Source organism: Typopeltis vanoorti, chromosome 10 (assembly GCF_054136105.1).
Source record: "Typopeltis vanoorti isolate ZY-2024b chromosome 10, IOZ_Tvanoo_1.0, whole genome shotgun sequence".
NCBI lineage: Eukaryota > Metazoa > Arthropoda > Arachnida > Uropygi > Thelyphonidae > Typopeltis > Typopeltis vanoorti.
The window spans coordinates 74,935,487-74,952,141 of record NC_143558.1 but is presented as its reverse complement, the minus strand read 5'-3'; the positions used below and the strand labels follow the sequence as shown (position 1 = coordinate 74,952,141).

At 35.7% G+C, this 16,655-nt stretch overlaps 1 protein-coding gene across 5 annotated transcripts in view; it reads left to right on the top strand.

Annotated features, from left to right (window-relative positions):
• The window catches only part of IFT43 (intraflagellar transport 43), a 263,776-nt gene that overhangs the window by 230,604 nt on the left and 16,517 nt on the right, over positions 1-16,655 (top strand). The window contains exon 10 of one of the 5 annotated variants that reach the window (XM_090399052.1): positions 5,228-5,280. The exons of the other annotated variants lie outside the window; for them this stretch is intronic. Within the exon in view, the coding sequence (XP_090255178.1) occupies positions 5,228-5,263 (36 nt within the window). The 3' untranslated portion in view covers positions 5,264-5,280. The remainder of the gene's footprint in view (positions 1-5,227; positions 5,281-16,655) is intronic. 5 annotated transcript variants of the gene reach the window in all.

Here is a 16,655-nt window from a genome sequence, read left to right as displayed (position 1 = left end):
TAAAGATTTATGGAATGTTAGATCGAACAATAAAAAGGAACTTATTATAGTATGTGAGAAGTGCGACAAAAGGTTAGGACATTCCAGAAATGAGAACGGTATTACCAGGAATAATCAGAAAATGGATGGAGGTGCTTGCAATAGTCGTAATAGAAATGATGCCAAAGAGCTCGATCAATGAAAATGAAGAGTCATGTTAAATGTATGGAGACGGAAATATGAACATTTAAAGAAGAGCATAACTAATGTAAATAACTAATGTAAATGAAATAAATTGATTTGTCTCTGAAATACATTCATGTAAACCTTTCTGCCAAAAATGGCAATCTCGTAACCACCATGTTACAATTAGCCATGAGTTCTCTCCCCCCCCCCCTGCATGACTCAATCATTAAAGGCATGGTAAAAAGTGCACAAAACATGTTTTACAGTTTTTACAATAAAACGAATATTAGATTCCTTCCATAGATGGACAGAATGGGCATCAGAATTAGTGGTAGGGACAAACGACTTGAATAGTGAGACAAAGAATGGAAAGGGATTTGAAGAAGTTATTGCAGGAAGTGAAGGATAATAGTGTCATTTGGAAAGTGGTTAATTTGTTGCTCTCATACACCCTCTATCCAAAAATAAACTGAAATTTTCGAAAATAGAAACTAGTGTTGCCACCTGTTGTATCTTTTTGTTGTCGAAAGCAGCAACCTTCATTAGTGTTGTGTCAACAGCTTATGATATTTGTTTCATTAGAAGCCAAGTTATAGTGCAAAGAGTGACAATGTGTTTTGACGAATGATCGGAAAATGACTTTCAAACAGAGAGTTGCGATTGACTTTTGTGTTAAACTTGGTAAAAGTTTTACCAAAACGCATTAAATACTTCAAAAAGCATATGGTGATGAATGCTTATCCCATACTCAAGTTTATGAGTGGTTTAAGCGATTTCAAAGTGGTTGTGAGATTCTTGAGGACGACAAAACGCCGGGCCATCCAAAAACTGGACTGAGCGAAGTTAACATCCAAAAAGTGCGTGATTTCATCAAAGAAAACCCACCCGAAATTGTCCGTGAGATTAATTTAAAGATGAATTGGGGATTCCAAAATACACTGTGCACAACATTTTGACCGACAGTTTCGGCCTTCATAAATTGAATCCGCGATTTGTTCTCCACAAATGTATGAACAAAAAATGTATCGAATTGAACACTACAAGGACCTCATTAAAACTGCCCAAAAAGGACTCAAACTTCCTTGAAACGATCGTTACTGGTGATGCACAATAATGCACCATCTCATCATTCAAACGTTGTGAGACAGTTTTTGAGCAAACACAGTTTGTGTGTTGGATCACTCACCATATTCACTTGATTTAGCATCCTGTGACTTCTTTCTCTTCCCCCGACTTCATTTGCTGATGAAAGGAAAGTGATATGACACCATTGAAAACGTTCAAGCGGCAGTATCCACGACCCTCAACAGTATCTCGAAAACTGATATAAAAAACTCATTTAATGAATTAATTGACTGTGCCAAGCGCTGTATCGAAGCTGAGGGAGAGTATATTGATTGAAATCAATGATTTAAATAATTATAATTGGCCTGTGTTTTATTTTCTATCAAAAGTTCGGTTTCTTTTTGGACAGAGGGTGTATAACAGTAATGAGAAGGAGAGCAATGATACTGAATAACAAGAGGGCTGAATTGTGTCAAACGGAGAGTGTTCAGTTTGTGAATGTATGGAATGAATTCGAAGAGAAGTTAGAATGGTTCAAAGCTGATGGAATGCATTTGAATGAGTTTGCTGTTGGTCATTTGGAGTGATTGTTGTTTACTAAGAGTACACAGGGTTCATACCTAATTAGTACCACTAATTAGGTGATCAGAGAAATGTTGAGAAGTTGTGGAAGGACAGGAAGAGGATGGATTCAAAGGTGAGGAAGTGATTATAGCAGAGCAAAGTAATGCAGTGCAAAACGGTGGGGATGATAAGAATATAAATGAAAATCAGAGTCAGGATCAGGGAAATGAGGAGTCAGAACAAAGAGAAAAGTGAACTATAGTCGAGAGAGAGAGAGAGACTAAAAAGTGATTGTGTTGATGGGTTGGCCTCAAAGACTGGAGAATTGTTATGCTTGTATACTAATGTACAGAGTATCAGAAATAAAATGGCCGAGTTTGTAGCATTGATTGAATCAGTATGCCCAAATATAATTGGCATACGTGACACCTGTTGACTGAGGTTGATATACTGTCAGGACTTAAAAAGGTGGGATATTGAATTTTCCGAAAGGATAAGAAGATGAAGAGAGGAGGGGAGTGTTGTTAATGGTAGCAGAGGAATTATGTCCTTCAACAGTCAAAGTAGAAAATATTAGTACATGTGAAGATTTTGAAGCTGTTCGGTGAAGATGAGATCAGTGAAATAGTATATCTAATAGGATGCTATTATAGAACATAGAATGTGGAGAGTATTGATTGTGAAATGTTTAGACAAATTAGTTGGGCAAGTAAAAGAAAATGATCCTAATGGGAGATTTTAATTATTGGAGTGGGGATTGGAAAGAAGATATAGTAACAAGGAGAATGAATTTGTTGAATTTCTGTGGAATAACTTTCTAAGTACCATGTGATGGAAGCAATGCAAGGTTTGCCAGTGAGTGGAATGCATTACCTGAGTGTGTTGTGAGTGCAAGTAGTGTAAATAACTTCAAAGCTCATTATGATAGATATGTTGCTGGTTGCATTGGCCTCCCACAATGAGTCTGTTGACTCCATGGAGGTTACCAAATAATAATAATTACTAAGGAGACCTCCAGTGAATCACCAACTCATTGAGAGAGGCCACACAGCACTCGTGCCAGCTGTCATACCTTTACTTGAATTCATTCATACTACCTGCACTCACAACCTCCAAAGGCAATCCGTTCCCATCGCACACCACTCTATGAGAGAAAATTCTAGCTCTCATCTCCATCTTCATGGCATTCATTCTCAACTTCCATGCATTCCCATTCATCCTCTCCCCATCTTTCATAAAATGAAAAATTCCATCTGCTGGTATGACCTTCTAAGTCTCAATCATATATTATTCCACTTCTCCTGTTTGCTAGTGTCTACAGTCCACAAATTTGCAATTGGTCATCATGATTTGTATTCCACAATCCTGTTATCTTTAATACTTTTTTTTTGCACTCTCTTCACTATATCAGCATTACCATGGAAACAATAACCAGATCTACACACAATAATCCAAGTGAGATTGTATCAAGGCCTTGTAAATATCCATTGCCATTAACATACTTCATAAATAAAACCTCCATTTTATCCAAGGTTCATTTCAGCACTGCAATTATCTTCTGAGTTGTATTTGCAATCTTTATTATATGACACTCAACTTCTTCCTATTTATTAAATCATCAAGATCCCTAGTCTGATCAGTTTCTTCTAACATTAGCCTATCAATATAATATGACATCAGATATCTCATTATGCCAAAGTGTTTGATTTTACATATACTAACATTGAACTGATAGCTATTTTCATATGCCTGCAATTCATCCTTTCAAATTATTCTGTACTGCCTTTCACCACTTACCCTGCCTATTTTTGCATCATCATCAGCAAACAGCTGTATGTAAAGAAATTTTTTCAGTTCGTTAAAGGAATTTGTTCAGTTGAAGTAAACGAACTGTTGATATTTCCTGTTTTCATTGGTGATCAAAACAGTAAAAACTAATATATGAGTTTCCGTTATGTTATGCATAGATTTCAGTTTGATGAATTAGTATGATGCTGTATTTCCAACAGTGACTTATGGATGCAAAACTTGGTACCTAAAGAAGTCTGATAGGAAAAGGATTATTGCTTTTGAGATGGTGTTACAGAAGGCTGTTGAGGTTATCATACTGAAAAGAGGTCAAACAAATAGGTACTAAAAAGGATCAGTAGAACTTTAATGTTCCTTAAGAATATTGACAAAAGAAAGTTGAAATACTTTGGACACATTGAAAGGATGGAAAGAGGAGGACTTTCAAAACAGTAATATAAGGTAAAGTTTCTAGAAAAAGAGGAAGGGGATAGACTGACAATGAGATGGATGGATGGTGTGTCTGAAGTGACTGATCTTCAGAGAGTTGAAGCCTCAAGAAAAGCATACAATAGGACACCTGGTAAAGACTGGTGTGGCACATAACTGAACAGCTGAGTGACTATACAGCATCATGATGTCCACTAAATAGATGGATGGATATATCCTAGCTCAACTATATTTTTGTCATTATAAGTTTTGTTAAATTTAGTTAAACTCAATGTACATTCCTCTTCATTTGTTTGTACAATCTGATTTGAGAAAAAGCGTGTCGAGTAACTTAATATTTTTTAATTCACAATATAATGATTTGTCCTTATATGTTAGTAGATGAGTTATGTATATAATTACTATAAATAATGTTCGATTTATTAATTGCATTTTGGATATACTTGGAATAATTTCTGACTTTATCTCTAATAGATAATGATTAAAGTTTCGTTGAACTGAGGTAAATACGTGAGTCTGAGATCAGAGATGGTGTTTTCATGGGAGACAAAACTAATTGGCGTTTTGACAGCTATAATAGATGATTGAATATTAAAAGGAAAACATTCATCATCACACATATTAGAAAACAAATATTACCATCTGTGGCTTGCCTCATGCCCTTTCTGATTTGATTGTCAATTTTCTCCTGGTTGTTTACTGCATTCTATAATGGATAATTCCCCCTTTCTTAGGATTTCTCTATCACTGCTATGGTATCCCATCAGCAGCATTTTCATCCTACTCTCCTTCCTTTACATTAATAATCTTCTACTAAACTCACATCTTATGTATAATTTTGCTGATGAGAGTACACTCCAATCATCATCTTCATTGAACAAACCATGCAATGTTCAAATATTTCTCATTTTAAGATCTTCCATAGCCAATGTTTTAAACAGTGTTCTCTTTACAATTCTCCAATATACTCTGAAATAATTTGGTGAACTTAAATGCTACCAAAATACAGCACCATCCTATTTCCCTTAAGAAAAATCCCTCTTCATACCCCTCACTTTTAATAATATTTAGATCTCAATCAAGTCTCTTCTTGGAATGACTTTCATCTAAAGCCTTTCCTAGCACAATGCATTGCTAAAAGTTTGTTGACTAATCCTATTAAATAATGTAAATATATTTTCTCCTAATTTTACAGGTTGTCCCCAGGCCTATATATTTGGTTTCACTATAATGTAGTATGTATTTTAGGTATGTATTATAGGTATATAGTATGTAGTATGTATTTTAGGTATGTATTATATATATATATATATATATATATATATATAAACAAAATATAGAATAAAATTGTATATTAAAAAATCATGACCCTTCTACTCACTCACACACATTCTTAACCTTAAAACATTGGGTCTTCTGGCATTAAATACAAAATATCTGTTAAGGCAGAGACTCAAACAGAGCTTGGCAAATCTTATTCTACAAAGCCAAAACTATTCCTCATCAATCCTTAAAGTCACTAAGGGAAACAACAGAAACCAGTTTCCTCACACAACGACACAAGAAAATAACAACTCATACCTCGTGTCCGGACGGTTTATCACAGGAAAATTGATTGTCGGCAATTCATCGCGAGGAAAATTCATAGTGAAGACTATTCATCACGGGAAAATTAATCACACGAAATTCATCACTGATATATGTGAAAGAAAGAGTTTCCCATATAAGAATGTTTCACAAAAGAAGTAATTAATTACATATTTCACTTTGGGAGCATGCATCTATATCTATATATATATATGTATTTTTTTTTTTTTCCCATTAAAGAAGACTAAATATGAAATTTAAAATTTCTTAGTGTTATAAAATACTAGTTTTGGAAGAAAAGTTAATGACTAGTATTGAAGCTGCAGATGGCAATTTAGTTTATGCTGATTTTCATAATGATGATAGGATTTACTTAATTTTATTATCTTTTTCTTTAATATAATTACTAAAAAAGTGCATCTATGATCTTAAATTAGCCCTGTAAATGACAATCGCGTACTACATATCTTTCACAGGAATAGTGGAGGCATTTTCAAAATACACGTCTATTCAATAATTGAAACACCTCATCTTCTGAATTAGTTCAGATAATATATATATATATATATAGAGCTGGAAGTGGATAACGGTTACAGCAATTAGAGCTGTAACCGTTATCCACTTCCAGCTCTAATTGCTGTGCCAGTTGCACACACACACACGTGTCTCCGTTGCCTGCTATAATTCTTGTGTCAACTCAGCATATGTATCAATCATTGTTTGCTCTCCTTCTGTGAAACGCTTAAAATTATGGACCATTTCTGAGCAGAGTTTCTTCCACACAGTATTCATTGTTGTCTGCTTGATTTCACCCCAAGCCACCCCGATGTTTTTGATAGCGTTAAGGATATTATAGTTCTTCCAGAAATCATGTAGAGTAATGCCCTTAACACTATCAATGGCCTGCTTGGGAAAATCCACACCATAGATAATAGGCTTTAAAGGTCGCAATAACGCCTTGATCCATAGGTTGCAGTAGTGAGGTAGTTCTAGGAGGAAGGTAAACAACTTTTACGTCAGAATGAAAATCATCCAACCCTTCTGGATGACCGGGAACATTGTCCAGTAGGAGAAGCACTTTAAACGGGATTCCTTTATCGACAAAATATTCCTTCACCTGGTGATCGAAGTGGTTATTGAACCAGTCTCCAAACAGCGCACATATAACCCAAGCCTCGGTGTTGGATTTTCAGATTACTGGCAGCATACTCGCGTCAATGTTCTTAAAGGTGTGCAGTCTCTGGGAATGGTACACCTGTAAGCAGTTTAAGTTTTAAGTCTCCTGAAATGTTGCCGCCAGTCATAATAGTGATCCGATTTTTTGTGACCTTGAATCCAGGCATAGATTTTTCCTCTTTTGCAATAAATGTCTGTGTTGGCATCCTCTTCCAAAACAGAGCTGTTTCATCGACATAAAATATTTGCTCAGGCAAATATTCCAAATCCTCAATTATTTCTGCCAAAAGTTCAGGAAATCGACTTGCCATGTCTGTATCTGCACTTGCTACCTCACCTGTGATTTTGATGCTGTGCAGATTTGTACGTTTCTTGAATTGTTCGAAACATCCAGCACTAGCTTTAAATGTACTCTCATCATCTGTGATGCCGGCCTGCTCTTTTAAATCCTTATATAGGGACATAGCCTTCTCCTGGATAATCAGTAAACTTAACGGTATCTACTTCTGTGTCAGATCATCGATCCAGTGAGACAACAATTTCTCCATCTCTGATATTGAGTCCAGCCTGTTCTTGGTAATAATTGTGCCCTTCAACGCTACCACACCTTTCGTGCTTTCAACAATGCGAACTTTATCCTTCACTATTGTATTCATTGTCGAAATAGATTGATTTATTTCCGAGCTATTGTTGATAGAATTTTCCCACATTCATACATACGAATTATTTTCAACTTTTTTTCTAAAGTAACAGCAGACCTTTCTTTTTTTATATTTATTACCAGCTCATTTGGTTTTGTGTTTGCGTTCCATTTTAATGGTTAAAAAACAGCGAAACTAGCAGTGATAACAAGTGACTGAGCTAACCACGTGAGGCATCTACTACTGTACTGCAATAAGGCTGTCAAAGACACACCTGCGCAAAGCCGCAAACGTGTTCATACGTGCTAGTAGATTTATTATTTATTAACTGCGAATTTACATAAGTCGCGTGTTACCTTACTCAGGGTGTAACTGTGTATGTATGCGTGTGTGTATATATATATATTATTATTATTATTACGGGCAACTCCAAGGAGTTCTTAGACTCATCGAGGGAGGCCCTAAACATCATGTCCATCACAACTATTCGACATTCACACAGTATCTATCATACTTTGCCTTGAACTCATTCACAGTCATGGCACCCACAACAGACTCTGACAGCTTATTCCACTCATTTACAACTTTCCAAGTAAAAAACCTAGTTCTAACACCCTTGATAACCACACTCTTGCCCAGTTTCCATGGATGGCCCCCTAGTCCTCCCACCAACAGTCCTGTTCTCAAAAATATCCTCTGAATTAATCTTAGAAACCTTTCAGTAATTTGAATGTCTCAATCATATCACCCTTTTCTGCCTATCAACCAATTTCTGCAACCCACAAATCTTCAACCTGTTCTCATAAGGTTCATTCCATAGGCCTGTTATCATCTTGGTCGCTCGTCTCTGGATCCTCTCCACCTCCTCCTGATCAAGAAGAAACCCTGGCGCCCAAATCTGGGCACAGTAGTCAAGATGGGGTCTTATCAAGATTCAATGCAGAGGAACAATAACTTGCTTATCTCTGCTCGTCAAAGTATTTTTCAGTAACCAAGTGATTTGATGAGCTGATTTAGCCACTTTTGCAATGTGCCCCCAAACTTCAACTCCCTATCCACCAACACTCCCAAATCCCTGGCCTCATCAATCTCCTGGAGTACAGTTTCACCAATGTGGTATACTGCTGCTAATCTTTTCACCCTAAATGCATAACCTTACTTTTTGCCACATTAAATTGACATCCATTCTCCTTAGCCCAGTCCTCCAAAGTATCCAAATCATCTTGAAAAATTTTGACATCCTGTGCACTCACTATTGCTCTACCCAACTTTGCATCATCAGCAAACAAATGAACAGTTTCTCTCAGATCGTTTCCTATATCGTTAATGAACAAATTAAATAGTAGTGGTCCAAGAACAGAACCCTGCGGCACACCACTAGTCACAGGCCGTCTTTTGGACTCTACTCCGAATAAACTACCCTCTGATATCTCTTCTTCAACCACCCTCCTATCCATCTCACCAACCCTATATCCATTCCCATATTCTGCAGTTTACTGATTAGAATTCCATGTGGTATCCTATCAAAGGCTTTAGCAAGGTCAAGCAGTATCACTGTAAACCCATTGCCCTTCACTGTGTTATAAAACGTGAGCAAGTTACTGAGGCATGATCTATCCTTCACAAAACCACTGTCCCCTATACGGTATCCCATTTTCATCTATCCAATCCTGTATTTTTCTCTTGACTAATTTCTCCAAGACCTTGACAACGATTACTGATATGCTAAACAGTCTTTAATTTCCAACAGCAGTCTTGGAACCTCCTTTATGCAGTGGAACTATTTTCCCCTCTTTCCACCCCCTTGGGACTAACCCAGACCCGAGACTCAAATTAAACAAAATGGTCAAGGGCACTGGCAATTCTTTAGCCGCTTCATGTACGACACAGCTGGTATACCATCCAATCCCACAGATGTATTGACATTGAGGTTTTGTAATAGACTATTCATCTCCACTTCATTCGCAGCAATTCCCGTATAAGCTATCGGTTCATTCATTCCTGTCACCACCTGGATGATATACTCTTGCAAAGTACTCGCTCAGTAATTCCACTATATCAACTTATTTGGTTATCTCCCTACCATTGGCATTCCTTAAAATCATTCTGCCATATACATTTTTTCTTTTACTTGCATCATATCGAAAAGACTGTTTGGGATTCTCTTTAGCTTGCATTGCTAATTCCCTTTCATAATCCGCTTTTGCTTTTCTTACCACACTCGTTACCCTTCTGGCCTGCGCTTTATACCGTTCGTGTGCCGGCAGGTCACCTTGCTAATTAAATTCCCTCCACAATTGTTTTTTTTTTTTGGCAGCTCAAACTTAATGGTGTTATTCATCCATTTAACCCCTACTTGTTGAAAGTTTATTTTTCACTTGGTTAGACTATAATAAATTTAGTTTAATCCTTTATCCAAGTGTGAGCAAACAAAGTTTGCACCTGAAAATATCTTCAAGACTGGGGTAAGGCAGTACAACACCGGGCAGCTCGTTGCAAAGGTGGACCAAGCTGACATCACTCCTATCTCAGTATCTCCCATAATGCAAAACAAATCTCCTTGCAGATATGTATAATGTTATGCATTAAGGGAAGGGCCACTACCCAGACTAGTTTCGACCTTTAAGAGTTGCCGAACGGTGTGCCACCTTTTTATTAAATTACTCTGAATTTAGAGAAAGATATTGAAAGTTTATTTTTCACTTGGTTAGACTATAATAAATTTAGTTTAATCCTTTATCCAAGTGTGAGCAAACAAAGTTTGCTCCTGGTTTGCTCACACTTAGATAAAGGATTAAACTAAATTTATTATAGTCTAACCAAGTGAAAAATAAACTTTCACATCTTTCTCTAAATCCAGAGTAATTTAATAAAAAGGTGGCAGACCGTTTGGCAACTCCTATAGGTAAAGATGACCTCGCCATTGCGTCTGCCTGGTATCTCCACTTCTGGACCTGGCTCCTACTGAAGAGACCTCACTAAAGGTTGAAACTAGTCTGGGTAGTGGCCCTTCCCTTAATGCATAACATTATACATATCTGCAAGGAGATATGTTTTGCATTGTGGGAGATACTGAGATAGGAGTGATGTTAGCTTAGTCCACCTCTGCTACGAGTTGCCCGGTGTTGTACTACCTTACCCCAGTCCTGAAGATATTTTCAGGCGCAAACTTAGTTTGCTCACACTTGGATAAAGGATTAAACTAAATTTATTATTAACCCCTACTTGATTTACTATTCGGACTCTAGGTATACAGTTAGCCATTACCTCCCATAAACACTTCTTAACCACCTCCCATGCACTATCAACATCCAGCCCTTGCAGTTTTACATGCCATGGCGCTGAACCAAGCAATCTCCTGAGCTTGTCATACTCACCAGCACTGTACTTCCACATGTATCCTTTCTTAATTGAAAATTCCACACATTTGGCCACCTTCCAGGTCAAAACCTTATGGTCACTCTTACCAATTGGTGGTAAAGTGGTCATATTCATTACAGTCAAATTCTCAGATGCAATTACTAGGTCAAGCACTCTCGAACCCCTAGTATATTCCATTACATGCTGTCTCAGGTAGTTATCCCTTAATAACTGCATAAAATCCAATTCCTTCCTCCCGTTGTCCTCTTCTCCTTCCAATCAATATTACCATAGTTGAAATCCCCCATAATATGCTCATTGCATCTATTTGCTTATGCATACTCTCTCCACCATCTATTCCATTACCTGGTCTATAGCAGCACCCAACTGTATATTCTGTTCTGCTAGTCTCAATCTCACACCAAATAGCCTCAAATGTGCTCTTTTCTCTATCCTGCAGTTCAACTTCTGTTCTCCTTGGCTGCAGTTCATCAGCTGTCATCAATAACACTCCTCCCTCCATTTTATTCTCTCTGTCCCTCCTGAACACACTATACGCCTCACATTCTATCCCACTAGCTATGTCATCTTCTGTCAGCCATGTTTCACTAATGCCAATAACTTGTGGCCAGGAAGAGCCAATCAAGGCCAAAAATTCTTCCTTCTTGTTCCTAATACTCCTGGCATTAGTATACATGAAATGCAGAAGCCCATTAGTCCCACCCCTATCTTGATGCCTTATACTCTATATATCACATCTGGATGGATGTCATAAGTGTGCAGAAATATAATGAATGGTTTGCAGAATAAATATTCTTAAGTATGGTGCCCTTTCTTCCTATACCTATTCCAGTTTTGTAAATATTAATATTCCATCAGTAGAATGTGTAGTATTTAAGCAATAAAAAATATTTACAACTTTTTAAGATGAAACAGAAATTAGGAAACTCACTGATCAATAAAATATATTACTTTCATTGTATAAGAATAAAAATATTATGAAAATCTAATTAAAATTTAAACAAATAATGCATAAATACATAAAAACTATATTTTGTGAAATTTATCTTGCATGCATTTACTTTTCATATATCAGTATCAAAGCAGTATCATTTCAATTTTCTAGCGAATAACGCTTTCAGCAAATTTTTTCCAGTTGAATTTTCCTCTCAATGAATTTTCCCTGCGATAAATTTTCCTCTCGATGAATTGTCCATGAACCCTCATACCTGTATCTTCAATATATGCCTTAAATTATTGGACATGTGTATTCACAAGAATAAACAATAATAATTTTTGTTATTGCAGATATTTCAGCTAGAAATTAATGGGCTATCATCAGTGCATCAGCATAATAATAACGTGAAGCTTGAACAAAGACATTATTCCTACTTACAGAGTTGAGCCACATACCAGAGTGCCACCATATGGGTAGATAAAAAAAATCAAATGAGATTATTAAAGCTAATACTAAAATTAAAATTATTTGAAATACAAAAATTAAATTAAGGAAATATAGATATGGATAAATAATTGAATGATATACCGTTTATATATATATATATATATAAAGGTGGGGGGGGGGAAGCACACTGCTGCTTGTCATTGCCATTTACGAGGATCAGATTCTCCCAAATCTTGGCAGTGGATAGGCAGTCATCCCGATTTAAGTCAAACTTAAATCGGAATGTCTGCCTCAGTGGCACCAGTGTAAAAGGTGAGTATTGTACCAGAGGATACTGTTACACCCTGATAACAAAGAATGTAAAAATTTCAGTTATCATGGTGTAACAAGAAAATAAAAATATAAAATCCTATGTAAGTAGCTAATACAAAATATTTAAAGACAGAAAATATGCTTGCATCCAAGAAAATTAATTATAGCAGAAATTGTTTGTTTAACTAAATAATAAAAAAAGGATTCTTATTACAAAAAAAAAAAAAGATATGGAAAAAATAGGTTAAGTAAGACAAAGAAGATTAGAGATAAGAATTTGTATGTGAGAGGCTAGTTTGACACTTGAAAAAAGGAGATTAAAATATTCAAGTAAATTCTAAAAAGGGGATTAATTTAGTTTTTTTATTATTTATTAGTTAATTTATTAGTTAGATTAATTAGTAGAAGATCCTGTGTGTGTGTCCTTAATTCAAGCACGAAAGGTATAGATAGATCTTGAAAACCAGGGTTTGTCCTAGAAAGGTACTGTAAAATCTTGTATCAATTGAAATCGCATATAGTTGCAATCATTGTTAATTACTGGACAGTCGAAGATATGCTAGGACTTTAGTACAAATCAGAGTAGAATGAGAGTAAACTAGTATATATTATTTGATAAGCATTCATATGCTAGAGATTTATGTATGCGCATGGTATCTCATATAAGAGTGTCTTAAAGTCAAATGTATGTATGGGTATAGCGAAAGGATAGTTTAACCTGTATTGTTTTGTTTTGTAAGTTAGATAAGGTAAACTGAAAATAAACATTAATGTCCATGGTATTATAGCAATATAGAGCATTCTGACTAGTATAAGGTTAAGTAAAGTGTTAATTTGTTCCAGGATTATATGTGTATATTTATATGTATAAAGTCTGTTATGACGGCATGATCACAAATTCCCATATAGGATTTTGCCCTAATACTTGTATTTTGCTTGTGTAATTTTGTAAATTTTATTCTTAGTATTGAATTGTGTTTTATATAATAGAAATTGAATCGTACCATGTTTGAGATTTTAAATAAACTTTTGTTCACTAATAATACAGTTGTCTGAAATTGCTGCCTAATGCACCACTCGAAAAATGTAAACCTAATCACGCGGGAAATTAATGTGTTAAGTTACGAGATAGAGGGTCACGACTGTTTAATAGTTAAACGCTCAGACATATTTTTGTATTTTGCTCCTTGTTTTCGAATTATATATCTTCAACTAAATGTCCTGAAAGGCGCAGTATAATATAAATATTAGGGACCCTAAGGGGAGAAAAAGCTTAAATATTTGGATTTTGTAATATCTCGTGCATAGTTAAGTTTTGATTAAAGAAAATATAGAGATTCACTTGAAAGGAGAAAAGGAAAATTTAATAATCGTAGATAGGGACACAACAATACTGATTACAGTATCCTCTGAGCAAGGCCAGATTTTTCAGGTTTATTGTTGTTGATATAAGATTAGTGTTCTTCTGGTTGTTTTTCAACAGAACATCCTGTTTTTCTAAAATACAAGTGAAGGCACTCATGCCGAACCTGGTAAACACCAGGGAGTGGGCAGTTTATCTTTCATTGATAGTAACCAGGATGAAATTTTGCTGAGAGGAAAGAATGAAGGGACTAAACTGTACCTTTTTTGGATCTTTTCAGTTGCTTCCAAGATGCCTGTGATGTATGGGATAGGGACTCGCTGTACAGGCTCAGAGAATTAGAAATTTCTTGGAATTAGGCTGGTATGTGTCCAGGATGCATTTAAATTTCCTTGTGGCGAAGCAGTTCCCTAGTTTGAAGCATTAAGTGGTGTGTTGTTCTTGTTGGAGAGCTTGGGAATTAGAGCAGATAACATGTGCTCTATTGAGTAAAGATTTGAAGTTTCCTGTTTTAAGAAATAGATGATGGGCTGAATCTTGCTGTATGTAGCAGCCTGTGAAGGCAGATTTACAGTGAGCAAATGTTGTAAGTATTCCAGATGGGGTACAGGAAAGGAGGATGTCCAATAAGCTTAATTTCCCATCCTTTTCCTTTTTCCATTGCGAAACTGATGCATGGATATCAGTTGTTGATTTTGGTTAAGAAAGAGAGTAGAGATGCTTCTGAATCTGGTCAAATGGCAAACATCATCCACATAGCATACCCAAAAAGAACACTGAAGTTGTATTGAAGAGAACAGAGAGTCTTCAAGATGCTCTAAGTGGAAATTGGCAAGTGCAGGAGACAAAGGGCTTCCCATAGAGATTCCTTTGATCTGTTTATGGAATTGGTTTCTGCAAATGAAATAGTCTGAGTTCATGACAAACTTGAACAGTACAATTATGTCTGGAGGGAACTCTTCTGATAACAGTTGGAGAATGTGAGCCAGAGGTATACTGGTATATAAGAACTGAATGTCAAAACTGACCAATGATGTCTGTAGGCTGAAGGGTTGGGTTTTTTATTTTTTGTCACCATAAACCTATCTTCAAAAGTGGCTACATACAGCAAGATTCTATCCATTATCCATCTCAAAAAATAGGCATCATCAAATCTTTGCTGAATAAAGCACATGTTATCTGCTCTAATTCCGAATCTCTCCAACAACCAATTCTGTAGTTTAATGCACCATCCAGTGCATTAAACTACAGAATTGTTTCATCACAAGGAAATTTAAATGCATCCTGGACACATAACAAGACTAATCTCAAGAACCATGAACCTGTATGGCAAGTCCTTATGCCATACATCACAGGCATCTTGGAAGCAATTGAAAAAATCCAAAAAAGGTGCGGTTTAGTCCCTACATTATTTCCTGTCAGCAAAATCTCCTGGTTACCATCCATGAAAGATAAGCTGTCTCCTCTCTCTCTCTCTCTCTCTCTCTCTCTCTCTCTCCCCCCCCCTTCCTGGTGTTTACCTGTATTTTAGACAAAGGAAAAATCTGGCCTTGCTCAGCATGGAGTGGACATTGATCACAGTATCTCTGGTACAATACTCACTTTTATTTTGATCCTCAAAAATGACAATGATAAGCATATGTACTCCCCCTCCTTTGTTTTTTATTGATATAATGCTGTGTGATTCAATTATTTATCTAAATTTTGTTAATTTTTGTATTTCAAATCATTTTAGTTTTAGCTTAAATTCTAATCTCATGTGATTTTGTAACTACCTGCATGTGTCTCAACTCTGTAAATAAGATTAGCATTCTTTGTTCTAGCTCCACCTTGTGATCACGCTGATACACTGATTGATGGCCTGTTAATTTCTAGCCATCATCACTGTATTAACCTTGTCCTATTAAGTGAAATATTTGCAATAATAAAAATTATTATTCTTTATTCTTGTGAATACCTGTATCCAATAAACTTTACTATGTCACGAGCAGGACCCCAGAAATTCACTCATCACTGGTGAATTATCAGAGACACATGGTGAGTGAATTTTCACAGTTCTTCTAATTGCATTCAAAATATATTATTCTTTGCATATTTTTTTTATTTTAAAACATTATCTTATTCACTGTCAAGTTATTGGCAGTTGCAATCATGGGCAGTTGTCAATGAATTTATTAAAGAAATTTATTTCCAACCAGGAGATATCATCTTTATTTAATTAATAAAATGAACAGTCATTAAAATTTCAACCTACTGTATTTTCCTCCTAACAACTGCTCTGTTGTCATTGCCATAGCATAACAATTGTTATCTTTTAAACACTTTTTTTTCTATATGAAATACTTCTTAATATCCGTTATTAAGTTCCAAAAATCCCCTCATTTCTCTCCCAGCTGTATCATACAATGTTTTTCTCACTCCACGCACACTCCTCTACATCATACTTCCAGTTTTCATTTCAGTCACAAAGCAGTAAAAATGACCCACCACGCTACATGTTGTCATTATTGTGCCATACTTGAAAACAGTAAATCTCATACACTTAAACCAAAAGAAATAAGTTTTTCATATCATGAATTCATTTAAATTAAATTATAGTTTTAGTTTCCAATAAATAAATTTTATAATCAAATCAGTGCATTAATTTAGTTCAATATTAACCTTGCATGCGTGTCCAGCATATGTAATAGATAATCTATTATTAAAAAAAAAACTAGCTGTCATATCTGTGCTTTTCTCACTATATAATTTCATTAACAAAATAATCCTGTAATAATAA